This window comes from Oncorhynchus nerka, linkage group LG16 (genome assembly GCF_034236695.1).
Source record: "Oncorhynchus nerka isolate Pitt River linkage group LG16, Oner_Uvic_2.0, whole genome shotgun sequence".
Classification (NCBI taxonomy): domain Eukaryota; kingdom Metazoa; phylum Chordata; class Actinopteri; order Salmoniformes; family Salmonidae; genus Oncorhynchus; species Oncorhynchus nerka.
In genome coordinates this window covers 36,319,327-36,346,826 of record NC_088411.1, presented here as the reverse complement: position 1 = coordinate 36,346,826, position 27,500 = coordinate 36,319,327, and the positions used below count along the sequence as shown (strand labels likewise).

At 45.8% G+C, this 27,500-nt stretch overlaps 1 protein-coding gene across 3 annotated transcripts in view; it reads left to right on the top strand.

Annotated features, from left to right (window-relative positions):
* Window positions 1–27,500, top strand: part of LOC115144506 (caskin-2-like) — a 92,184-nt gene that overhangs the window by 30,665 nt on the left and 34,019 nt on the right. For all 3 annotated transcript variants that reach the window (XM_065002661.1, XM_065002660.1, XM_065002662.1), the window contains exons 3-8: window positions 10,133–10,184; window positions 13,305–13,402; window positions 13,769–13,914; window positions 19,660–19,755; window positions 25,711–25,844; window positions 27,014–27,122. In XM_065002661.1, coding sequence (XP_064858733.1) covers window positions 10,133–10,184; window positions 13,305–13,402; window positions 13,769–13,914; window positions 19,660–19,755; window positions 25,711–25,844; window positions 27,014–27,122 — 635 coding nt within the window. The remainder of the gene's footprint in view (window positions 1–10,132; window positions 10,185–13,304; window positions 13,403–13,768; window positions 13,915–19,659; window positions 19,756–25,710; window positions 25,845–27,013; window positions 27,123–27,500) is intronic.

The window sequence follows — 27,500 nt, the reverse complement described above, 5'->3', positions numbered from 1 at the left end:
CTGAAAGTTCAAATTAAATAAAGGTGTCATTCTTTGCATACCTTGAATGTGTCTGTGAATATTAACTACAAACATCTGGGCTTGCTGACGGTATGTTCTGGAATATGTCCCAAATGGCACCCTACCCTTCCCGATAGGACTCTGGTCAAAAGTAGGGTGCCATTTGGGACTCATAGCTAGTGTTTTTAAATAAAGACTTAATGGATAAACGTCAGATATAAACACCACCCAACTCTGTAGAAACAGCATGTCCATATCTGGGGTAGCAACACTCATCTGAAGCTCACGTCGTACTTCTATTTAATTACATTCACCTTTCCCCCACCTGCTCTCAGTCCATCTGATCTGCTTGTCAGTGTCCGACTTAAAACGTTTGTTCACCTATCAAAAGGCAAAGCAGGACGACGTGAGCTGCAGATGGGTGTTGCTACCCCAGATATGGACATGCTGTTTCTACAGAGTTGGGTGGTGTTTATATCTGATGTTTATCCATTAAGTCTTTATTTAAAAACACTAGCTATGAACGCTGCTGGCCTTAATAGAAAGATGGATGGAGAACAGGGGATGCTTCAGGTTTGTTTTTACATTTCAGGGCGTTTTTCCAACTCTCTTTCTGCTGTCAATGTGCCATGACGTTTCAATGACTTACAGGGCCTTCAGAAAGTATTCACACCCCTTTACTTTTTCCACATTTTGTTGTGTTACAGCCTGAATTTGACATTTTGGTTAAATTGATATTGTTTGTCACTGGCCTACACACAATACCCCACAATGTCATAGTTGAATTATGTTTTAGAAATGTTTACAAATGGAAAAAAAAAGTATTGACTTAGTAAGAAATCAATCGCTTTATTGTGGCAAGCCTAAAAAATTTGCTCAAGTCACATTTAGTTGCATGGACTCACTCTGTGTACAATAATAGTGTTTAACGTGATTTTTTAATCTGCCTCATCTCTGTACCCCACACATACAATTATCTGTAAGGTCCCTCAGTTGAGCCGTGAATTTCAAACAAAGAATCAACAAAGACCAGGGAGGTTTTCCAATGCCTCGCCTAGGAACAGTGGGTTTAACTGCCTGTTCAAGGGCAGAACGACAGATTTTGTACCTTGTCAGCTCGGGGATTTGAACTTGCAACCTTTCGGTTACTAGTCCAATGCTCTAACCACTAGGATACCCTACCCTACCCTGTGTTGTTTCATTGTGTTGATGTCTTCACTATTATTCTACAATGTAGAAAATAGTACAAATTAAAGAACAACCCATGACTAGCTGTGTCCAAACTAGAGGACGGCCGATTATGATATTTCAATACCGATTATTGGAGGACCAAAAGGCCGATACCAATTAATCGGCCAGTTTTTTAAATATATTTTTTTAATAATGACAATTACAACAATACTGAATGAACACTTATTTTAACTTAATATAATACATCAATAAAATCAATTTAGCCTCAAATAAATAATTAAACATGTTCAATTTGGTTTAAATAATGCAAAAACAAAGTGTTGGAGAAGAAAGTAAAAGTGCAATATGTGCCATGTAAAAAAGCTAAAGTTTCAGTTCCTTGCTCAGAACATGAGAACATATGAAAGCTGGTGGTTCCTTTTAACATGAGTCTTCAATATTCCCAGGTAAGAAGTTTTAGGTTGTAGTTATTATAGGAATTATAGGACTATTTCCCTCTATACCATTTGTATTTCATTAACCTTTGACTATTGGATGTTCTTATAGGCACTTTAGTATTGCCAGTGTAACAGTATAGCTTCCGTCCCTCTAGTTAGAGCGCGCTAACTAGCTAGCCATTTCACTTCAGTTACACCAGCCTCATCTCGGGAGTTGATAGGCTTGAAGTCATAAACAGCGCAATGCTTGACGCACAACGAAGAGCTGCTGGCAAAACACACGAAAGTGCTGTTTAAATTAATGTTTGCGCGCCTGCTTCTGCCTACCACCGCTCAGTCAGATACTTGTATGCTCAGTCAGATTATATACAACACAGGACACGCTAGATAATATCTAGTAATATCATCAACCATGTGTAGTTAACTAGTGATTATGATTGTTTTTTATAAGATAAGTTTAATGCTAGCTAGCAACTTACCTTGGCTTACTGTATTCGCATAACATGCAGTCTCCTTGTGGAGTGCAACGAGAGAGAGGCAGGTCGTTATTGCGTTGGACTAGTTAACTGTAAGGTTGCAAGATTGGATCCCCCGAGCTGACAAGGTGAACATCTGTCGTTCTGCCCCTGAACAAGGCAGTTAACCCACCGTTCCTAGGCCGTCATTGAAAATAAGAATGCGTTCTTAACTGACTTGCCTAGTTAAATAAAGGTATTAAAAAATAATCAATAAATAAATCGGCGCCCAAAAATCCCGATTCCCGATTGTTATGAAAACTTGAAATCGGCCCTAATTCATCGGCCATCGGTCGACCTCTAGTACAAACCCATGACTGGAACTGTATGTTATTGTGACTAGCACCACACCTGTAGCCAACCACATAACCTGGCATGGAAATCAATGTCATTAATTTAGCATACTATCTTCTTCAGAGGGAATCACAGGAGCAATTAGGGTGAAGTGCCTTAAGGGAACATCGATTTAAAAAATATATTTTTAACCTTGTCGACTCAGGGATTCGAACCAGCGACCTTTCGGTTAGTGGCCCAATCGCTAGGCTTCCTGTCACTAGGGCTGTGACGACGCCAGTATCCCAATATTTAAAAAAAATAAATTAAAAAAAATCAGTTGTCCTTTTTAAAACCTGCTGTGTGTAAAATATTGTGTGCTGTAGCTTGTTAAATAAATACATGTGACTCTGGATGACAACATAATGATGTTTGTTTCCAACATTAGGGCTGTTTTCCTAAAGAAGTTAAATCTGCTTGGTGTTTTGTTTCATTGCCACGATACGAACCTGACGTCACTATGTGCTGTGACATGTTTACAGCCAGACTTTCACACAGACACTGGAAACCAGTCATCTTCCTGCTGCACCAACATAACACACACAGCCTTTTAGGTGAGGTGATTGAAGGCCAATGAGGCTTGACTGGGTTACATTTCACAGTCTCGTTTTCCTCACCTGCTTTTGTACTTGGTGCCAACTCTCAATGGCCCTGCTGTAGCCAGTGTGTATCCAACATACCTTTTTGATGTTGGTATTGTGTTTCCCTGAAGTTCCTAGTGTAGAACACACCCGCAGGCCATGGTGAGTGGTTTTGCATTACAGATGATGATGTTGGGTGTGACGCGCTGTAAGGGGAGACTGACACAGATGCAGTAATTTACTGTACCATGATGTCAGCCAGAGCTCTCCACCTTTTAATTGAGAAGGAAGCAACTGTTTCCAGAGAAAGAATCTCTCTCCCTTCTTCTATGTCTGGAATGTTGGCTCATGTTCTAACTAGAACTCTTAAAGGCTCTGTTCTCTCGCTGTCATTGGGGTGGTTTAGGCCCCACTTGGCAAGCTGCCTAATGTTTGTGTGCGTGTGTGCGTGTGTGTGTGTGTGTGTGTGTGCGCATATATATATGTGTGTGTGTGTGTGTGTGTGTGTGTGTGTGTGTATACTCGCGCCCAGTGTAAGTGGAACTATCCTGTCACTGTAGAAACATGAAATCATCATGTGAGTGGCTGGCTTATATGACACACCTCATTTAAGTCCGCACGCAGAGATAACAATGGTATCCACGAGTTCATCCGACTGGGGAAGATTTAGCCAAAATCCTGAAGTGTCCCTTTTTTTATATTATGGGTCAAAAGCAGTTGGTGAGACAGTAGCCTCATTGACAGAGCTGATAGTGAGGAGGAATTCACTGTTAATATTCAGTAGGGATGGAATAGAATAGAAGTTCTGTTTCATTGATTGAAACCAATGCCAAGAGATCTGTCTGAGGATCAATCTCTTCTACTGTTCACAACATTCACACGCACAGTGTGTGTGTGTGTGTGTGTGTGTGTGTGTGTGTGTACACACACACATTCTTGTGCATGGCCCAGTGAGAGAGAGAGGCCAGAGTTGGAAGAATGGTCCCTGCTGAATGAGAGACTGGGTATGGGCTCAGTGAGGCTGGAGCTTGGCTCTGAGAGCAGGGCTAGCAGAGGAGTCAATTCCCAGAGAGATGGGCTTTAGATGGGGTGGCTGAGCTTGGAAAGGCCCCTGGAGCTGAGGGGTAGAATGTACAGTAGGGAATGAGTGTAAGAGAGTGGAGGTAGGACTGGATTGATTGATTGAATTAATGAATAAGAATAACGTAACAAAATGATTTGCTACAGGGAAGTCAGAGAGGAGAAAATATGGGACAAGTACTCTTGTTCGCCAGACACTAATGCCTAGGACAAGTACTCTTGTTCGCCAGATACTAATGCCTAGGACAAGTACTCTTGTTCACCAGACACTAATGCCTAGGACAAGTACTCTTGTTCACCAGACACTAATGCCTAGGACAAGTACTCTTGTTCACCAGACACTAATGCCTAGGACAAGTACTCTTGTTCGCCAGACACTAATGCCTAGGACAAGTACTCTTGTTCACCAGACACTAATGCCTAGGACAAGTACTCTTGTTCACCAGACACTAATGCCTAGGAGTATCACATTTTTCATTTCATTTCATTACAGTACAACGGCTTGATTTGTTTGATCGTAGCTAGCTACATAGCTAGCTACATAGCCGTCTTTGTATCAAAGATAATTGTGTAGTCTTGAGCGATTTCCTAGGTTAGCTAGCCAGCTATTGTCGTTCTTTTAACGCAACGTAACGTAATCAACACTGCTAGCTAGCCAGCTAGCCCCGAATAGCAGCACAGTAGAAACTATTACACTCAACGGAACGACTTGATTAGTGTAGTGTCAACAACGCAGACACTGCCAGCTAGCCTACATAGTCAACAACGCAGCCTCTGCCAGCTAGCCTACTTCAGCAGTACTGTATCATTTTAATCATTTTAGTCAATAAGATTCTTGCTACGTAAGCTTAACTTTCTGAACACTCGAGACGTGTAGTCCACTTGTCATTCCAATCTCCTTTGCATTAGCGTAGCCTCTTGTGTAGCCTGTCAACTATGTGTCTGTCTATCCCTGTTCTCTCCTCTCTGCACAGACCATACAAACGCTCCACACCGCGTGGCCGCGGCCACCCTAATCTGGTGGTCCCAGCGCGCACGACCCACGTGGAGTTCCAGGTCTCCGGTAGCCTCTGGAACTGCCGATCTGCGGCCAACAAGGCAGAGTTCATCTCAGCCTATGCCTCCCTCCAGTCCTCGACTTCTTGGCACTGACGGAAACATGGATCACCACAGACAACACTGCTACTCCTACTGCTCTCTCTTCGTCTGCCCACGTGTTCTCGCACACCCCGAGAGCTTCTGGTCAGCGGGGTGGTGGCACCGGGATCCTCATCTCTCCCAAGTGGTCATTCTCTTTTCTCCCTTACCCATCTGTCTATCGCTCCTTTGAATTCCATGCTGTCACAGTTACCAGCCCTTTCAAGCTTAACATCCTTATCATTTATCGCCCTCCAGGTTCCCTCGGAGAGTTCATCAATGAGCTTGATGCCTTGATAAGCTCCTTTCCTGAGGACGGCTCACCTCTCACAGTTCTGGGCGACTTTAACCTCCCCCACGTCTACCTTTGACTCATTCCTCTCTGCCTCCTTCTTTCCACTCCTCTCCTCTTTGACCTCACCCTCTCACCTTCCCCCTACTCACAAGGCAGGAAATACGCTCGACCTCATCTTTACTAGATGCTGTTCTTCCACTAACCTCATTGCAACTCCCCTCCAAGTCTCCGACCACTACCTTGTATCCTTCTCCCTCTCGCTCTCATCCAACACTTCCCACACTGCCCCTACTGGATGGTATCGCGCCGTCCCAACCTTCGCTCTCTCTCCCCCGCTACTCTCTCCTCTTCCATCCTATCATCTCTTCCCTCTGCTCAAACCTTCTCCAACCTATCTCCTGATTCTGCCTCCTCAACCCTCCTCTCCTCCCTTTCTGCATCCTTTTGACTCTCTATGTCCCCTATCCTCCAGGCCGGCTCGGTCCTCCCTCCCGCTCCGTGGCTCGACGACTCATTGCGAGCTCACAGAACAGGGGCTCCGGCAGCCGAGCGGAAATGGAGGAAAACTCGCCTCCTGCGGACCTGACATCCTTTCACTCCCTCCTCTCTACATTTTCCTCTTCTCTCTGCTGCCAAAGCCACTTTCTACCACTCTAAATTCCAAGCATCTGCCTCTAACCCTAGGAAGCTCTTTGCAACCTTCTCCTCCCTCCTGAATCCTCCTCCCCCCTCCTCCTCTCTGCAGATGACTTCGTCAACCATTTTGAAAAGAAGGTCGACGACATCCGATCCTCGTTTGCTAAGTCAAACGACACCGCTGGTTCTGCTCACACTGCCCTACCCTGTGCTCTGACCTCTTTCTCCCCTCTCTCCAGATGAAATCTCGCGTCTTGTGACGGCCGGCCGCCCAACAACCTGCCCGCTTGACCCTATCCCCTCCTCTCTTCTCCAGACCATTTCCGGAGACCTTCTCCCTTACTTCACCTCGCTCATCAACTCATCCCTGACCGCTGGCTACGTCCCTTCCGTCTTCAAGAGAGCGAGAGTTGCACCCTTCTGAAAAAACCTACACTCGATCCTCCGATGTCAACAACTACAGACCAGTATCCCTTCTTTCTTTTCTCTCCAAAACTCTTGAACGTGCCGTCCTTGGCCAGCTCTCCCGCTATCTCTCTCAGAATGACCTTCTTGATCCAAATCAGTCAGGTTTCAGGACTAGTCATTCAACTGAGACTGCTCTTCTCTGTATCACGGAGGCGCTCCGCACTGCTAAAGCTAACTCTCTCTCCTCTGCTCTCATCCTTCTAGACCTATCGGCTGCCTTCGATACTGTGAACCATCAGATCCTCCTCTCCACCCTCTCCGAGTTGGGCATCTCCGGCGCGGCCCACGCTTGGATTGCGTCCTACCTGACAGGTCGCTCCTACCAGGTGGCGTGGCGAGAATCCGTCTCCACACCACGTGCTTTCACCATTGGTGTCCCCCAGGGCTCTGTTCTAGGCCCTCTCCTATTCTCGCTATACACCAAGTCACTTGGCTCTGTCATAACCTCACATGGTCTCTCCTATCATTGCTATGCAGACGACACACAATTAATCTTCTCCTTTCCCCCTTCTGATGACCAGGTGGCGACCGCATCTCTGCATGTCTGGCAGACATATCAGTGTGGATGACGGATCACCACCTCAAGCTGAACCTCGGCAAGACGGAGCTGCTCTTCCTCCCGGGAAGGACTGCCCGTTCCATGATCTCGCCATCACGGTTGACAACTCCATTGTGTCCTCCTCCCAGAGCGCTAAGAACCTTGGCGTGATCCTGGACAACACCCTGTCGTTCTCAACTAACATCAAGGCGGTGGCCCGTTCCTGTAGGTTCATGCTCTACAACATCCGCAGAGTACGACCCTGCCTCACACAGGAAGCGGCGCAGGTCCTAATCCAGGCACTTGTCATCTCCCGTCTGGATTACTGCAACTCGCTGTTGGCTGGGCTCCTGCCTGTGCCATTAAACCCCTACAACTCATCCAGAACGCCGCAGCCCGTCTGGTGTTCAACCTTCCCAAGTTCTCTCACGTCACCCCGCTCCTCCGCTCTCTCCACTGGCTTCCAGTTGAAGCTCGCATCCGCTACAAGACCATGGTGCTTGCCTACGGAGCTGTGAGGGGAACGGCACCTCAGTACCTCCAGGCTCTGATCAGGCCCTACACCCAAACAAGGGCACTGCGTTCATCCACCTCTGGCCTGCTCGCCTCCCTACCACTGAGGAAGTACAGTTCCCGCTCAGCCCAGTCAAAACTGTTCGCTGCCCTGGCCCCCCAATGGTGGAACAAACTCCCTCACGACGCCAGGACAGCGGAGTCAATCACCACCTTCCGGAGACACCTGAAACCCCACCTCTTTAAGGAATACCTAGGATAGGATGAAGTAATCCTCTCACCCCCTTAAAAGATTTAGATGCACTACTGTTCCACTGGATGTCATAAGGTGAATGCACCAATTTGTAAGTCGCTCTGGATAAGAGCGTCTGCTAAATGACTTAAATGTATGTAAATGTAATGCCTAGGACAAGTACTCTTGTTCACCAGACACTAATGCCTAGGACAAGTACTCTTGTTCACCAGACACTAATGCCTAGGACAAGTACTCTTGTTCACCAGACACTAATGCCTAGGACAAGTACTCTTGTTCACCAGACACTAATGCCTAGGACAAGTACTCTTGTTCACCAGACACTAATGCCTAGGACAAGTACTCTTGTTCAACAGACACTAATGCCTAGGACAAGTACTCTTGTTCAACAGACACTAATGACTAGGACAAGTACTCTTGTTCGCCTAGGGCAAGTGGCAATGTGGCTGCTGTGGGGTAAGTCAGCTATTAGGACAGGTAGCCTTGTCCAAGGTAGGTGCTTTAGCCAATCAATTCCCCTGACTATCCGTATGTGATTGGGATAAGAGCGGACAGAAGTTCGCTGAAGCAACTGATCTGGAGCAGGCTAAGTAGGAGTCTGGGGAATTGCTTGCATGGAATAAAAACCGTTTCGTTTTCAGTCAGCTGGCAGAATTTTGTCATAACACTGTATGCGAGTGGGAGCAACCTCCAGCCATTCTGACATGTTATTTCAGTGTGATGAAGAAAGAGAGGAACATGTGAGCTCTTGCTGTGAAAACCGAGAGACCCTGCCGTGATGGAAGATCACTAGGCGTTCTGTTGAAAAGACAAATGTCACCAAATCATTTTTCCATCTCCCCCTCCCTCCTTCCATCCCTTCCCTCTCTCTCCTTCCATCCCTCCTTCCATCCCCCCTTCCATCCTTTCCCTCTCTCCTTCCATCCCTCCTTCCATCCCTCCCCTCTCTCCTTCCCTCTCTCCTTCCATCCCTTCCCTCTCTCCCTCCCTCTCTCCTTCCATTCCTCCTTCCATCCTTTCCCTCTCTCCTTCCCTCTCTCCTTCCATCCCTCCTTCCATCCCTTCCCTCTCTCCTTCCCTCTCTCCCTCCCTCCCTCCTTCCATCCTTTCCCTCTCTCCTTCCCTCTCTCCTTCCCTCTCTCCTTCCATCCCTTCCCTCTCTCCTTCCCTCTCTCCTTCCATCCCTCCTTCCATCCCTTCCCTCTCTCCTTCCATTCCTTCCCTCTCTCCTTCCCTCTCTCCTTCCCTCTCTCCTTCCATCCCTCCTTCCATCCCTTCCCTCTCTCCTTCCCTCTCTCCTTCCCTCTTTCCCTCCCTCTCTCCTTCCCCTCTCTCTCCTCTCTCCTTCCTTCCCTCTCTTCTCCCTCCTCTCTCCCTTCCATCCCCCTTCCATCCTTTCCCTCTCTCCTTCCATCCCCCTTCCATCCTTTCCCTCTCTCCTTCCATCCCTCCTTCCATCCCTTCCCCCTCTCTCCTTCCCTCTCTCCTTCCATCCCTTCCCTCCCTCTCTCCTTCCATTCCTCCTTCCATCCTTTCCCTCTCTCCCTTCCCTCTCTCCTTCCATCTCTCCTTCCATCCCTCCTTCCATCCCTTCCCTCTCTCCTTCCCTCTCTCCCTCCCTCCTCTCCTTCCATCCTTTCCCTCTCTCCTTCCCTCTCTCCTTCCCTCTCCCTTCCCTCCTTCCATCTCCTTCCCTCTCTCCTTCCATCCCTCCTTCCATCTTCCCTCCTCCTTCCATCCCTTCCTCTCTCCTTCCATCCCTTCCCTCTCTCCTTCCATCCTTCCCTCTCTCCCATTCCCTCTCTTCCTTCCCTCTTTTCCCTCCCTCTCTCCTTCCCTCTCTCCTTCCCTCCCTCTCTCCTTCCCTCTCTCCTTCCATCCCTCCTTCCATCCCTTCCCTCTCTCCTTCCCTCTCTCCTTCCCTTTCTCCTTCCCTCTCTCCTTCCCTCTCTCCTTCCCTCTCTCCTTCCCTCTCTCCTTCCATCCCTCCTTCCCTCTCTCCTTCCATCCCTCCTTCCATCCCTTCCCTCTCTCCTTCCATCCCTTCCCTCTCTCCTTCCCTCTCTCCCTCCCTCTCTCCTTCCCTCTCTCCTTCCATCCCTCCTTCCCTTTGTCCTTCCATCCATCCCTTCACCCCCCCTTCTTTGTTTTTCAGAGTTGCTGGGCTCCACAAAGAGGCTCAACATCAACTATCAGGACTTAGATGGGTAAGAGATGTGTGTGTGCATGTGTTTCCTAATGAGTGTGAGTCAGTTAGATGGACTTGTGTTTGCATAGCTGAGGTTTATCCTCTCTCTGTACTTATTTGGCTCAAAGGAATGCAATCCATGTCTGTAGAGGAAAAGTGACTCTGGATTTGATTTGACATGGTCTTCATCTTTATCGGATGCCTGTTGTGGTCGGTTCTCACTGTAGACTTACCACCCAGTCACACCTGTATGCAGACAGACCAGACACAGTGTGTGTGCGTGTGCATGTACGTGTGTGAGTGTGTGTTTTTCTGTCTATGTCTGTGTGCATGTTTTTTTAAGCAAGAGGGTGCATGATAGATGACAGTGATGCCTAGGGACCACAAGGAAGAAGTGGGAGGTGAACAAACAGTGACCAGTCACCCTAAATCAACACTCACTCAGCATGGAGAGAGATAGGGGGAGGGGGAGGTGGGTGGGGGTTTAAAGGAGTGAAAACAGACAGATGAGACATGGTTGATATGGACGGATGTTTATCTGACTAAGTACCAGGCAGGTCAAAACAATGAAACTTCCAATTTGTAGATCACCAGTTAGATACTGTTAAACACTCCCAAATGGCACCCATGTCCCTATATAGGGCACTACTTTTAACCAAGACTATAGAGGCCATAGAGGAATAGGGTACTATTTGGGACGCAACCTTACACACTCATACTGAACATGACTCGATCCTAGTTTTATTTATTTAACCTTTATTTAACTAGGCAAGTCCAGTTAAGAACAAATTCTTATTTTACTATGATGGCCCCTACCCCGGGCCGAACCCTCCCCTAATACGGACGACGCTGAGCCAATCGTGCACCACCCTATGGGACTCCCAATCACTGCCGGTTGTGATATAGCCCGGGATCGAACCACAGTCTGTAGTGACGCCTGTGGCACTGAGATGCAGTGCCTTAGACCCCTGCACCACTCGAGCGCCCCTATTCCCACCCACCATCACAGATTCACTGCACAAACTTCTCCATGGCAGAATTTCGGATATGAAATAATCCTAGCTTTATTCTGTGGTGTACGGTGTGTGTGGTCCTCTGTAGCTCAGTTGGTAGAGATGGTGCGTTTGATTTGCACGACCACCCAAACGTAAAATATATTCACGCGTGACTCCGCTGTAAGTCGCTTTGATAAAACCATATAAACTCAGCAAAAAAAAGACACGTCCTCTCACTGTCAACTGCGTTTATTTTCAGCCAACTTAAACATGTGTAAATATTTGTATGAACATAACAAGATTCAACAACTGAGACATAAACTGAACACGTTCCACAGACAAAAGTAAAAGTCAGTATCTGGTGTGGCCACCAGCTGCATTAAGTACGGCAGTGCATCTCCTCCTCGTGGACTGGACCAGATTTGCCAGTTATTTCTGTGAGATGATATCCCACTCTTCTACGAAGGCACCGGCAAGTTCCTGGACATTTCTGGGGGAATGGCCCGAGCCCTCACCCTCCGATCCAACAGGTCCCAGACGTGCTCAATGGGATAGAGATCCAGGCTCTTCACTGGCCATGGCCAGATTTCCTGTCTTGCAGGAAATCACGTACAGAACGAGCACTATGGCTGGTGGCATTGTCATGCTGGAGGGTCATGTCAGGATGAGCCCGCAGGAAGGGTACCACATGAGGGAGGAGGATGTCTTCCCTGTAATGCACAGCGTTGAGATTGACAGCAATGACAATAAGCTCAGTCCGATACTGCTGTGACACACCGCCCCAGACCATGATGGACCCTCCGCCTCCAAATCGATCCCGCTCCAGAGTACAGGCCTCGGTGTAATGCTCATTCCATCGTCGATAAATGTGAATCCGACCATCACCCCTGGTGAGACAAAAACACGACTCATCAGTGAAGAGCACTTTCTGACAGTCCTGTTTGGTCCAGTGACGGTGGGGTTGTGCCCATAGGCGACGTTGTTGCCGGTGATGTCTGGAGAGGACCTGCCTTACAACAGGCCTACAAGCTCTCAGTCCAGCCTCTCTCAGCCTATTGAGGACAGTCTGAGCACTGATGGAGGGATTGTGCATTCCTGGTGTAACTCGGAGAGTTGTTGTTGCCCTCCTGCACCTGTCCCGCAGGTGTGATGTTCGGATATACCGATCCTGTGCAGGTGTTGTTACACGTGGTCTGCCACTGTGAGGACAATCAGCTGTTCGTCCTGTCTCCCTGTAGTGCTGTCTTAGGCGTCTCACAGTACGGATATTGCAATTTATTGCCCTGGCCACATCTGCAGTCCTCATGCCTCCTTGCAGCATGCCTAAGGCACGTTCACGCAGCTGAGCAAGGGACCCTGGGCACCTTTCTTTTGGTGCTTTTCAGAGTCAGTAGAAAGGCCTCTTTAGTGTCCTTAGTTTTCATAACTGTGACCTTAATTGCATACCGTCTGTAAGCTGTTAGTGTCTTAACGACCATTCCACTGGTGCATGTTCATTTAATTGTTCATAGTTCATTGAACAAGCATGGGAAACAGTGTTTAAACCCTTTACAATGAAGATCTGTGAAGTTATTTGGATTTTTACGAATTATCTTTGAAAGACAGGGTCCTGAAAAAGGGACGTTTCTTTTTTTGCAGAGCTTATTATAGAAAGAAGGCTCCAAGTGTGTGTGTGCTGTATCACTGTCCTTACTCCAGTCATTCAGCCAACCAGTACCCTGACACACACACACACACACACACACACACACAACATGAGAGCATTTCATGGTACCCTACTATACTTGAGTTTAAATATTACTTGCAATCATAATTTTTTTTTCTTTTTTTTTTTTTCTCCAGCTTGTTGATACTAAATTGCTATGGAGGTTGTTGTTCTTGGCATGCATCTTAAATGGCACCCTATTGCCTGTGTAGTGCACTACTTTTGACCAGGGCCCATTATAAGGACTCGGGTGCCATTTGGGATGTACCTTGGTCAGTTTGTTCCCAGGTGCTTGGACCTGGTCCTTGGTTTAAGGTTGGGGCTGGAAGGCTGAAGGCTCACCTCCTGTGAAGTCCTCAGTTAGATGTATACCCTCTCTGTTTATGGCAGACTCATTTCACCCTGGAACCCCCCCCCACCCCACCCCCCTCTCTCTCAGGTTTTCAGCATTACACCATGCAGCTCTAACAGGCACCACTGAGCTGCTGTCACTATTACTGGAGGCTCAGGCCACTGTGGACATCAAAGACATTAATGGTGAGAGGTTATAAGCTGTTATAAAACTGTTTTGAAACACTTACGAACCATTATAAACAAGTAATACAAGCCATTAATTAAAGGGTAAATCTGTTATTGTAAAAAATAAAAAATAAAAAAAAGACAAAGCGGGCACTCTGCCACTTCTTTTGGTAAATAAAATAAACTATCCCACGTTGCCCCGTTAATTTTTCAATCTTCTAACTTACCGGCTCTCGTCCTCTTTCTCTCTCTCTCTCTGTTTCTCATCCTCTGTCTCTCTCTGCCTCTCTCTCTCTCTCTCTCTGTCTCTCTCTCTCTCTCTTTCTCTCTCTCTTTTTCTCTCTCTTTCTTTCTCTTTCTCTTTCTCTCTCTCTTTCTCTCTAGGTATGCGTCCGCTACATTATGCAGCGTGGCAGGGTAAAGCTGACTCTGTGTTGCTGCTGCTGAGAGCTGGAGCCTCTGTTAACACACTGTCACAGGACGGACACATACCTCTACACCTGTCTGCACAGTACGGACACTACCAGGTGGTGAGTACACATTAACAGACGCATGCTCGTGCACACACACAGAATCCTATTGTCCCTAACCCTTAACGGAAATCTAACCCTAACACTAATTCTAACCTTAACCCTAAATCCCCTACAAATAGTATTTGACCTTATGGGGACAAATTTGGTTTGTTTACAAACTATTTTGGTTTGTTAACTATTCTTGTGGGAACTTCTGGTCCCCGCAAGAATAGTTAAACACGACCAGATGTTGATTCTTGATTCCAAGATGGCTTCTTTTGTCTTGTCCTGTGTATATATTGTTTTCTTCGTATATATTTAGTGTATATATTTAATTTTTTTAAATCTCAATTTCCATCTACGGACTGAACATACTCTCCTGCAACCCGCATCATCCAATCTGGTACAGATCTGCTATTGTTTATACTTTAGGACCCCCATCAGCAGCTAGCCAGCTAACTAGCTACTAGCTAGTAGTCAGTTAGCTACTGCTAGTGGTCATCACCGTTAACTCGGATATCAGCCAGCCTCAGCCCAGTCAATTCCTGCCGGCCTGCACAACGCAATATCAATCCAGAGCATATCGGACTGCTTTTTCTCTACCACATCTCCGGATTCCTACCGCAAACTCTGAATCTTTACACCGGATCATCGCAGCTAGCTAGCTGCTATCCGAGTGGCTACTCCTGGCTAATGTTTCTGTCCCGAAGCAAGAACCAGTTAGCCTGAAGCTAGCCTTGAGCTAGGCCCATCTCCTGGCTAGCCGAAGAGGTCCATCGGCCAATTCTTGGGCTGCAATACCTCTTTTGCCAATTGGCCTGGACCCTTTACTGCCGACACTGAGCCCCGCCGATCCATCATGGCTGGTCTGCCGACGTAACTGTACGAGGTGGTTTCAACAGACTATTCCGTTGCAACGTCCCTGTAGGCCCTTATGCTAGCCTGCTAACCCCGGCCTGCTAGCTGTCTGAATCGCCTTGTCTCCAGCTCGCCTAGTTACTCACTGGACCCTATGATCACTCGGCTACACATGCCTAATGTCAATATGCCTTGTCTATTGCTGTTTTGGTTAGGGATTATTGTCTTATTTCACTGTAGAGCCTCCAGCCTTAGCTATAATTTTTGTTCCACCTCCCCCCCACACATGCGGTGACCTCACCTGGTTTAAATGGTGCCTCTAGAGGCAAAACCTCTCTCATCGTCACTCAATGCTTAGGTTTACATCCACTGTACTCACACCCTACCATACCCTTGTCTGTACATTATGCCTTGAATCTATTCTTCCGCACCCAGAAATCTGCTCCTTTTACTCTCTGTTCCGAATACACTAGACGACCAGTTCTTATAGCCTTTAGCAGTACCCTTTTCCTACTCCTCTTCTGTTCCTCTGGTGATGTAGAGGTTAACCCCTGCAGCCCCCAGCACCACTCCAATCCCCCAGGCACTCTCATTTGTTTACTTCTATAACCGTAAAAGCCTTGGTTTTATGCATGTTAATGTTAGAAGCCTCCTCCCTTCGTTTATTTTCTTCATTGCTTTAGCACACTCCGCCAACCCGGATGTCCTAGCCGTGTCTGAATCCTGGCTTAGGAAGGCCACCAAAAATCCTAAAATTTCCATCCCTAACTATAACATTTTCTGACAAGATGGAACTGCCAAAGGGGGCAGAGAGAGCCTGCAGAGTTCTGTCATACTGTCCAGGTCTGTACCCAAACAATTCGAGCTTCTACTATTAAAAATCCACCTTTCCAGAAACAAGTCTCTCACCTTTGCCGCTTGTTATAGACCTCCTTCAGCCCCCAGTTGTGCCCTGGACATGATATGTGAATTGATTGCCCCCTATTTATCTTCAGAGTTCTCACTGTTAAGTGACATAAACTGGGACATGCTTAACAGCCCGGCCGTCCTACAATCTAAACTTGATGCCCTCAATCTCACACAAATTATCAATGAACCTACCAGGTACCTCCCCAAAGCCTTAAACACGGGCACCCTCATAGATATCATCCTAACCAACTTCCCCTCTAAATACACCTCTGCTGTCTTCAACCAAGATCTCAGCGATCACTGCCTGCATCCGTAATGGGTCAGCGGTCAAACGACATCCACTCATCACTGTAAAACGCTCCCTGAAACACTTCAGCGAGCAGGCCTTTCTAATCGACCTGGCCGGGGTATCCTGGAAGGATATCGATCTCATCCCATCAGTAGAGGATGCCTGGATATTTTTTTTAAATGCCTTCCTAACCATCTTAAATAAACATGCCCCATTCAAGAAATTTAGAACCAGGAACAGATATAGCCCTTGGTTCTCCCCAATCCTGACTGCCCTTAACCAACACAAAAACATCCTATGGCGTTCTGCATTAGCATCGAACAGCCCCCGTGATATGCAGCTGTTCAGGGAAGCTAGAAACCATTATACACAGGCAGTTAGAAAAGCCAAGGCTATCTTTTTCAAGCAGAAATTTGCTTCCTGCAACACCAACTCAAAAAAGTTCTGGGACACTGTAAAGTCCATGGAGAATAAGAACACCTCCTCCCAGCTGCCCACTGCACTGAAGATAGGAAACACTGTCACCACTGATAAATCCACCATAATTGAGAATTTCAATAAGCATTTTTCTACGGCTGGCCATGCTTTCCACCTGGCTACTCCTACCCCGGTCAACAGCACTGCACCCCCAACAGCAACTCGCCCAAGCCTTCCCCATTTCTCCTTCTCCCAAATCCATTCAGCTGATGTTCTGAAAGAGCTGCAAAATCTGGACCCCTACAAATCAGCCGGACTAGACAATCTGGACCCTTTCTTTCTAAAATTATCTGCCGAAATTGTTGCCACCCCTATTACTAGCCTGTTCAACCTCTCTTTCGTGTCGTCTGAGATTCCCAAAGATTGGAAAGCAGCTGCGGTCATCCCCCTCCTCAAAGGGGGGGACACTCTTGACCCAAACTGCTACAGACCTATATCTATCCTACCATGCCTTTCTAAGGTCTTCGAAAGCCAAGTCAACAAACAGATTACCGACCATTTCGAATCTCACCATGGGGCGGCAGGGTAGCCTAGTGGTTAGAGCGTTGGACTAGTAACCGGAAGGTTGTAAGTTCAAACCCCCGAGCTGACAAGGTACAAATCTGTCGTTCTGCCCCTGAACAGGCAGTTAACCTGTTCAATGACGGCTGTTCCTAGGCCGTCATTGAAAATAAGAATTTGTTCTTAACTGACTTGCCTGGTTAAATAAAGGTAAAATAAAAAATACCTTCTCTGCTATGCAATCTGGTTTCAGAGCTGGCCACGCTCAAGGTCCTAAACGATATCTTAACCGCCATCGATAAGAGACATTACTGTGCAGCCGTATTCATTGATCTGGCCAAAGCTTTCGACTCTGTCAATCACCACATCCTCATCGGCAGACTCGACAGCCTTGGTTTCTCAAATGATTGCCTCGCCTGGTTCACCAACTACTTCTCTGATAGAGTTCAGTGTGTCAAATCGGAGGGTCTGCGGTCCAGACCTCTGGCAGTCTCTATGGGGGTGCCACAGGGTTCAATTCTTGGACTGACTCTCTTCTCTGTATACATCAATGAGGTCGCTCTTGCTGCTGGTGAGTCTCTGATCCACCTCTACGCAGACGACACCATTCTGTATACTTCTGGCCCTTCTTTGGACACTGTGTTAACAACCCTCCAGGCAAGCTTCAATACCATACAACTCTCCTTCCGTGGCCTCCAATTGCTCTTAAATACAAGTAAAACTAAATGCATGCTCTTCAACCGATCGCTACCTGCACCTACCCGCCTGTCCAACATCACTACTCTGGACGGCTCTGACTTAGAATACGTGGACAACTACAAATACTTAGGTGTCTGGTTAGACTGTAAACTCTCCTTCCAGACCCATATCAAACATCTCCAATCCAAAGTTAAATCTAGAATTGGCTTCCTATTTCGCAACAAAGCATCCTTCACTCATGCTGCCAAACATACCCTTGTAAAACTGACCATCCTACCAATCCTCGACTTTGGCGATGTCATTTACAAAATAGCCTCCAATACCCTACTCAACAAATTGGATGCAGTCTATCACAGTGCAATCCGTTTTGTCACCAAAGCCCCATATACTACCCACCATTGCGACCTGGACACTCTCGTTGGCTGGCCCTCGCTTCATACTCGTCGCCAAACACACTGGCTCCATGTCATCTACAAGACCCTGCTAGGTAAAGTCCCCCCTTATCTCAGCTCGCTGGTCACCATAGCAACACCCACCCGCAGCACGCACTCCAGCAGGTATATTTCACTGGTCATCCCCAAAGCCAACACTTACTTTGGCCGCCTTTCCTTCCAGTTCTCTGCTGCCAATGACTGGAACGAATTGCAAAAATCACTGAAGCTGGAGTCTTATATCTCCCTCTCTAACTTTAAGCATCAGCTGTCAGAGCAGCTTACCGATAGCTGTGTACAGGCACAGTGAATCTGTAAATAGCACACCCAACTACCTCATCCCCATGTTTTCTTTTGTTGTTCTTTTGCACTCCAGTATCTCTACTTGCACATCATCATCTGCACATCTATCACTCCAGTGTTAATGCTAAATCGTAATTATGTTGCCTCTATGGCCTATTTATTGCCTTACCTCCCTACACTTCTACATTTGCACACACTGTACATATATTTTTCTATTGTGTTATTGACTGTACGTTTGTTCATGTGTAACTCTGTGTTGTTGTTTGTGTCACACTGCTTTGCTTTATCTTGGCCAGGTCACAGTTGTAAATGAGAACTTGTTCTCAACTAGCCTACCTGGTTAAATAAAGGTGTTCTCAACTAGCCTACCTGGTTAAATAAAGGTGTTCTCAACTAGCCTACCTGGTTAAATAAAGGTGTTCTCAACTAGCCTACCTGGATAAATAAAGTTTAAAAAAAGAAAAGAATAATCAACTCAGAGAGATGGTTCAATATTTGTCCGGACTACACACAGGTAAGAATCAGTAATTGTCTCTATAGTGTTTCCAGGTGTGTGTTTCCAGGTGTGTGTGTGTGTGTGTTAGGGGTCAGTGAGTGAAAAATACTACATGATGTGATCAGGTCAGCAATGGATCTTATAACACATTCCCTGAGTGAAGTATTGAGACTAACTGGGAAGGAGAAGGAATGTGTGTATTTAGTGTCTTTAACACCCAGGTAGTGAGTCTACCTGAGAGGTGGGTTCACACACACAGCAGCATACCTGGTCATGGAGAGTTCTGAGGTATTGTATTGTGTGTGACAAAGCAGGGACAGAAACAAAGCCAGAGGTATTTCTCTGTAATAGAAGCCCCTGTTAGGACTGGTGCTGGTGTCGCCCTGAGGATCTCACGTCTCTGTAGAAGAAGATAAACCACAGAGATGCTTTAGGGAAGGGTGTTTTCTTGTGCATCTATTTAAGGATGATATTTATTCATGCTTTATCTCTTTTTTTTTCTCCCTGTCTGTCTTTATCTCTCTCCCTCTGTTTCTCTCTGTCTCTCTTTCTCCGCCCCCCCTCTCTCTATCCTCCCCCTCTCCTCTCCCCCTCTCTATGCCCCTCTCTCTATGCCCCCTCCTCTCTCTATCCCTCCTCTCTCCTCTCTCTCTCTATCCCCCTCTCTCCTCTCTCTCTATCCCCCTCTCTCCTCTCCTCTCTCTCCTCTCCTCTCCCCCTCTCCCCTCTCCCCTCTCTCTCCTCTCCTCTCCTCTCCTCCTCTCTCTATATCCCCCCTCTCTCCCCTCTCTCTGCATCAGTCTGAGATGTTACTCCAGCACCAGTCTAATCCCTGTCTGGTGAACAAGGCCAACAAGACTCCTCTGGACCTGGCCTGTGAGTTTGGCAGACTCGAGGTGAGTCAAGTTTCAAGTTTTGTACAGGATACACATGGTGTACATCATCCAACTAATTACTTACTTGCAGGTTCCTTCGCGACAATGAAACAACAGTACGAAATAATAAAAAATAATAATACGAATATAAAATAAATGGCTTAGTAGAATATAATAACTTTTTATCGTAAGTATAATATAGGAAGGCACAATTAATAGTCCAAAATGTACACATGTATTGGGGAAGGGGGATGGGGGGACAGTGTATAAATTGAGCAGTATAATAAGAGTCTGGTAGCAGCAGGTGTGTGTGTGTATCACGGGAGGCTGGTGGGCAGATAGAATTTGACTTCTGGTTGACGGAGATGATGGATGGAATGGCTTTCATGTGTTCCATTCATGTGTTCCATTCATGTGTTCCGTTCCATTCATGTGTTCCATTCATGTGTTCCATTCGATACGGTTCCATTCATTCGTTCCATTCATTCCGTTCTAGCCAATGAGACCGTCCTCCTATATATCCACCCACCAGCCTCCTCTGGTGTGTAAAGTGCATTATTTTCATATATATATATATATTCATATATTTTCCATATATATTAGTTAATATACTGTAGCTATGTCCTGTACTATACCTCCCTCTTTAACCCACACCTTCACACACACAACAGTGATCAAAGGCCAGTATAAGTGGTTATGTGTGTGGAATGTGTGTCCTGTACATGTGTGTGTGGAGTAAGGTTGCAAAGGGTCTGAAATTTTGCGGGAAAATTCATCAAAAAAGTTAGCGGAAAACAGTGAACCTTTTTTGTGGGATACACATAAGGCAATTCTAGGTCTTGTGGTATACTTTTGTTAAACTATCCCCAATTCAATGGAGTTGCAACCCTCTGCATGCACAGTGCATTATTCCATCACATGTGCAGTGCACTCTTCCATCACCTGTACAGCTGATTCTCAAGATCTTGCACACTAATGAGATGCTATTGAGCCCACACTACTACACTGTCTGAGCCAAGGACTACATGTTTGTGGTAAGTTTTCATTACAATACTGGATGGGGTGAATATATTTCATATGACATACATGATTTTTTGTTGTTTTTTGTAGCCTACATAAAAGTGTGTTTTTAAATCATTTCTAAGTTGTTAACATTTTCTGCTCGTTAGTTTTTGCTACCATGTAGGTTTTTAGCTTGCTTAGTCCTGCTACCTGAGGAGTGTTAATTCACCTGTTTCCATACATGTTTAATTTAAAACTTATCTTACAAAGTAGTTGTTTAATCTAACTGCTTAACTTTTTTTTTTTTTGACATCACTATGAAATAACACATGGAATCATTTAAGAACACATTCTTATTTACAAGGACAGCCTACTCATTCCTCCCCGTCGCGGAATTGAACCCCAGTCTCCCACGTGCTTTTCCCTGTCTCTGGTAATGCCAGTTTGGAAGACTATCAAATGCTTCTCAAAGATGCCCTCTGGTGGTCAAACTAGCACTTAATTGGCTGACAATTAAATGATGTGCCACAGAATGCTGCGGCAGCACGCAAGGTGTACCGCAGTATGACGCAACTTTTAAAGGAGGAACCACTGTAAGAGGAGAAATCCGTACTGCCCTGCCCACTTCACTGTTGCTCCAAGCAGAGGAAAATGCAGTTCTGAAATACATCAAAAAGCATGAAGACTTCTACCTGAAGCCCATACACGCGTACATGTAGGACCCCAAGTATGCTGACAAGAGCATCCTGTCTGGTGCAGAGATCAACAAGGCCTATGGTGTCATCACTACTGTGTCTTGCCACCTTGGCCTGGAAGAGGGTAAGGTTTTTGGCAGTTTGATGAAGTACACTTCCAAGCAAGGGCTTTGGGATGGAGATGCAATATTTTTTTTATTTAATCTTTAATTAACTAGACAAGTCAGTTAAGAATAAATTATTATTTTCAATGATGGCCTAGGAACAAGGCAGGTTAACTAGTCCAACGCTCTAACCACTAGGCTACCTGCCGGCAGGCGTGCCAACATAGCTCACCAGCCACCTGGTGGAAGGGACTTTGTTCATCTGAGGCTCTTTCCCCTGTTGTCTCCTTGTTTGGGAACACACACACCAAAGGACGCAACAGGCTGACCAATGCAAGGGTTGAAAATGGGTGGCGATTCAGGCAAATTTGAGGCTTTTGAGCCTGATAACGAGCCATCTTCAACAAGGTTCGAAAGTGACAGTGAAGATGAGGCCTCGGAGTCTGATGTTCAAGATATGGACATTGATGAGGTCCAGGGAGAAGATATGGAAGTCTGAGAGGAAGACAACCAAAGATTTAGTTTCTAGACTATCATTTTACAGATGCTTGAAAACGTGTTTGGAAGATGCGATGGATCATTGGGGATCGTTCAATATTCCCTTTTGTTGTTCAGTCAAATCATCCCATGTAAAGAGTCAACTCATTTAATTAAAGTTCAATTCGTAACTAAATAAAAAAAAAAAATTATATTAGAAGAATTTAATAATTTGCAATTCTGTCTACTTATGATGAGGTAAAAGGTTTATGTTTCTGTCTCCATATGATATGGGAAATATATCCAATGCAAAAAACATCTACATTTAAATAGTATTAATATTCATTTGCATATATTCCCATGTATTCCTGTTAATTCTCACAAAGAGTGTGTGTGTGTGTGTGTGTGGATTGTATACAGTTGAAGTTAGAAGTTTACATAGACCTTAGCCAAACACATTTAAACTCAGTTTTTCACAATTCCTGACATTTAATCCTAGTAAAAATTCCCTGTCTTAGGTCAGTTAGGATCACCACTTTATTATAAGAATGTGAAATGTCAGAATAATAGTAGAGAGAATGATTTAGCTTTTATTTATTTCATCACATTCCCAGTGGGTCAGAAGTTTACATACACTCAATTAGTATTTGGTAGCATTACCTTTAAATTGTTTTACTTGGGTCAAGCGTTTCGGGTAGCCCTCCTATAAGCTTCCCACAATAAATTGGGTGAATTTTGGCCCATTCCTCCTGACGGAGCTGGTGTATCTGAGTCAGGTTTGTAGGCCTCCTTGCTCGCACACACTTTTTCAGTTCTGCCCACACATTTGTCTATAGGATTGAGGTTAGGGCTTTGTGATGGCCACTCCTATACCTTGACTTGTCCTTAAGCCACTTTGCCACAACTTTGGAAGTATGCTTGGGGTCATTGTCCATTTGGAAGACCCATTTGTGACCAAGCTTTAACTTCCTGACTGATGTCTTAAGATGTTGCTTCAAAATATCCACATTATTTTCCAGCCTCATGATGCCGTCTATTTTGTGAAGTGCACCAGTCCCTCTTGCAACAAAGCATCCCCACAATATGATGCTGCCATCCCCGTGTTTCGCGGTTGGTTTTCTTCAGTTTGCAAGCCTCCCCCTTTTTCCTCCAAACACAGTTATATTTTTGTTTCATCAGACCAGAGGACATTTCTCCAAAAAGTACAATCTTTGTCCCCCATGTGAAGTTAGTAGTTTGGCTTTTTTATGACGGTTTTGGAGCAGTGTCTTCTTCCTTGCTGAGGGGCCTTTCAGTTTATGTCGATATAGGACTAATTTTACTGTGGATATAGATACTTTTGTACCTGTTTTCTCCAGCATCTTCACAAGGTCCATTGTTGCTGTTCTGGGATTGTTTTCACATTTCGCACCAAAGTGCGTTCATCTCTAGGAGACGGAACATGCCTCCTTCCTGAGCTGTAATGACGGCTGAGTGGTCCATTGGGGTTTATATTTGCGTACTGTTGTTTGTACAAATGAACGTGGTACCTTCAGGACTTTTGGAGATTGCTCCCAAGGATGAACCAGACTTGTGGAGGTCTACCATTTTTTGGGGTCTTGGCTGATTTCTGTTGATTTTCTAATAACGTCAACCAAAGAGGCACAGAGTTTGAAGGTACGCCTTGAAATACATCCACAGGTACACCTCCAATTGACTCAAATGATGTCAATTAGCCAGCTTCAGAAGCTTCTAAAGCCATGACATAATTTTCTGGAATTTTCCAAGCTGTTTAAAGTCAACTTAGTGTATGTAAACTTCTGACCCACTGGAATTGTGATACAGCGAATTATAAGTGAAATAATCTGTCTGTAAACAATTACAATTGTTAGAAAAATTATTTGTGTCATGCACAAAGTAGATGTCCTAACTGACTTGCCAAAACTATAGTTTGTTAACAAGAAATTTGTGGAGTGGTTGAAGAACGAGTTTTAATGACTCCAATGTAAGTGTATGTAAACTTCCGACTTCAACTGTGTGTGTGTGTGTGTGTGTGTGTGTGTATTGTATGAGTGTGTGTGGAGTTTGTGTGTGGAGTGTATGTGTGTTTGTGGAGTGGAGTGTGTATTTGTGTGGAGTGTTTGTGGAGTGGGGTGTGTATTTGTGTGGAGTGTACGTGTGTTTGTGGAGTGGAGTGTGTGTTTGTGTGGAGTGTGTCTCAGAGAGGGTGTGTGGTGGATAGAGGGGTAGGTCTCTGTCAAACATCTCACAGAGCTCAGATTAACAACCAACTAAAGTAAACCTGTTTCTGCTAACGGGGCATGGGTTTCAGTTCTGCTCTCTGGACAGGCAAGGACACACACACACACACTGATGTATTGTACACAGACACACAGATAAACACACACACTCGCACACTGATGTATTGTACACAGACACACAGATAAACACACACACACACACACACACACACACTGATATATTGTACACAGACACACAGATAAACACACACACTCACAAAACTGATGTATTGTACACGGACACACAGATAAACACACACACTCGCACTGATGTATTGTACACACACATACTACAAAATCCATTTAAATTCCTTTTACTAGTGTATGTTTCTCTGTCACAGTTATGGCTGTCTTGTCATTAAATGTATAGCTGCCCCAGTAATTAAGATTTAGCCAAAGTTGAATTTGCAAACACATGCAGACATGCACGCAAACACACACAAACACACACACATGCATGCCTGTGTAATCTTCTGGCCCTGTGAATTGCAGAACAGGCTGAGTCAGTTAAGGTCTTTGTTACTGTAGTTTCTCTCTCTCTCTCTCTCTCTCTTCCTTTCTCTCTCTCTCTCACTCTTCCTTTCTCTCTCTCTCTCTCACTCTTCCTTTCTCTCTCTCTCTCTCACTCTTCCTTTCTCTCTCTCTCTCACTCTTCCTTTCTCTCACACACTTCCTCTCTCTTTCACACACTTCCTCTCTCTTTCACTCTCTCATCACACTCTCTCTCTCTCCTCCTTCCTTCCTTCCTTCCTTCCTCTTCTCTTTCTCTCTCTCTCTCTCTCTCTCTCTCTCTCACTTCCTTTCTCTCACACACTTTCTCTCTCTTACTCTCACTTCCTTTCTCTCACACACTTTCTCTCTCTCTCTCCCTCACACTCTCTCTATCACACTCTTGTCCTTCCTTCCTTCCTTCCTTCCTTCCTTTATTGGAATGGGAAATATATGTTAACATGCCAAAGCAAGTGAAGAAGATAATAGAAACTAACAGTAAACTCACTGGGACGTAATGTGATAATATGTCTATATACAGTGTTGTAACGATGTGCAAATAAATATGGGCTGTATTTACGATGGTGTTTGTTCTCTGTCTCTCTCTCTCTGTGTGTTAAGGTCTTTGTTACTGTGGTCGGTCTCTCCCCCCTCTAGTTACTGTAGCAGGGGTATCTTTAGACAGCCATTGCGTGGACAGTTGCTGGGCAGGGTTTATGTGGCCCCATAAAATATACATGTATGTAATACACTAAATAAATGTATCCATTTGGGCAATGATACTAAGCTCATCTTCCTGTATTTATGTCTCTCTCTTTCACTCCTTTAATCTTCACTGCATCTATACCTCTACACCCCTCTCTCTCTCTCTCTCTCTCTCTCTCTCTCTCTCTCTCTCTCTCTCTCTCTCTCTCTTTCTCTCTCTCTCAGGTTGCTCAATTGTTACTGAACAGCAACATGGTGGTAGCTCTGTTGGAGGGGGAGGGGCTAGACGGTTTAGACAATGCCTCCTCCAACACGCCCCTTCACCTGGCCGCTCGCAACGGACACAAAGACATCATCAGGTGAGAGGAGTGACTGTCCCTGACCGTGTGTGTGTGTGTGTGTTGACGTTGCGTAACTTGGATCTCCACCCTCGAACCCTATAACCTCAAGAGTTTCTGACACGCTGTTAATGATTCCCATCCGCCTTAAATCACCACATTCCCTGGATAAGCCTTCCCTCCATCCCTCTTACACATTCTGCTTCTGTAGGGGAATGTGGCTGCCATATTATATATGGGAGAGAGAGAGACGGGGTTCATCGTACAGATTTCTGCCACTTTAGTGGTTGCTTTTGTTGTGGATGGAGGGATGAAATATCTGGTCAGCAGGATATCAGGTCTTAGAAAAGTCCGTTTGCAGCCTCCCTTTCACTTCAGCTCAGTGTGATTATTGAACCTATTTTAAAGATGCTGAGTTACCAGCTATCCTTCACTTTACTCCCCCTCCTCTCCTCTCCTTTCCTCTCCTTCTCCTCATCTCCTCTCCTCCTCCTCTCCTTTCATCTCCTCTCCTTCTCATCTCCTCTCCTTCTCCTCCTCATCTCCTCTCCTTCTCCTCCTCCTCTCCTCATCTCCTCTCTCCTTCTCCTCCTCTCCTTTCATCTCCTCCTCCCCTCATCTCCTCCCCTCTTCTCCTCCCCCTCTTCTCCTCCTCCCCCTCTCCTTTTATCTCCTCCCCCTCTTCTCCTCCTCCCCCTCTCCTCTTCTCCTTCTCCTTCTCCCACTCTCCTTTTTCTACTCCTTCTTACTCCTCACCTCTTCTCTTCCCTCTCCTCGTCCTCTCTCCCTTCTCTCTCTCTCCTTCCTCTTATTTTCCCTCTCCTCCATCTTTCTCCTCTACCCTTCTCTCCTCTCCTCCTCTATCTCCTCTACCCTCTCCTTCCCTCCCTTATACTCCCAGTGGTGTGGGAGTCTGTGAATCATCTCTCTGACGTTCCATCTCCGTACCAGGCATGTGTCCTAAATCGCACCATAATCCCCACATAGTGCACAACGTTGTGTCTCTAGTCAAACGTAGAGCATCCGATAGGGCATAGTGTACCACATGGGATGTCAGCCCAGATGTCCTCCTCCACACACAGCTGTCTGGATCTGATGCTCTACGCATTCCTACAGCTGGGCCCCTCTGTCTGTGTCTGTCTGTGTGTGTGTGTGTGTTAAACTTCCTGTCTGTGTTTGTCCCGTCTCAGGGTGCTACTGAAGGCTGGTATAGACATCAACAGAATGACTCAGGCTGGCACCTGTCTGCACGAGGCTGCCCTCTACGGCAAGACTGAAGTAGTGTGTCTGCTGCTGGACGTAAGACCAACACTACCGTCTAACTCTATCCTGGCATACGTCCCAAATTACACCCTATTCCCTGTTTAGTGCACTACTTTTGACAAGGGGACCTAGTATAGCGAATATGCTGACTTTTGTGACGTGTACACTTAGCGATCTCCTGAGGATCTTAAAACCTTGTTAGTGTGTTTTTGTTTCATCGGAACTTTAATATGAGCTATTCTATAGACATCACTACAGTTGTCTGACCCATGAAGACTGGCACCCAGACTAAGGATTGATAGTCACACTCACAATAGAAGTACTGCACAGAGTGTGTTGTTTTTGAAAAGGGGAGATGTTGAGAGTTTTTTGTTCTTTAATAAGGGATGAGGTTGACACACACTATATATTCAA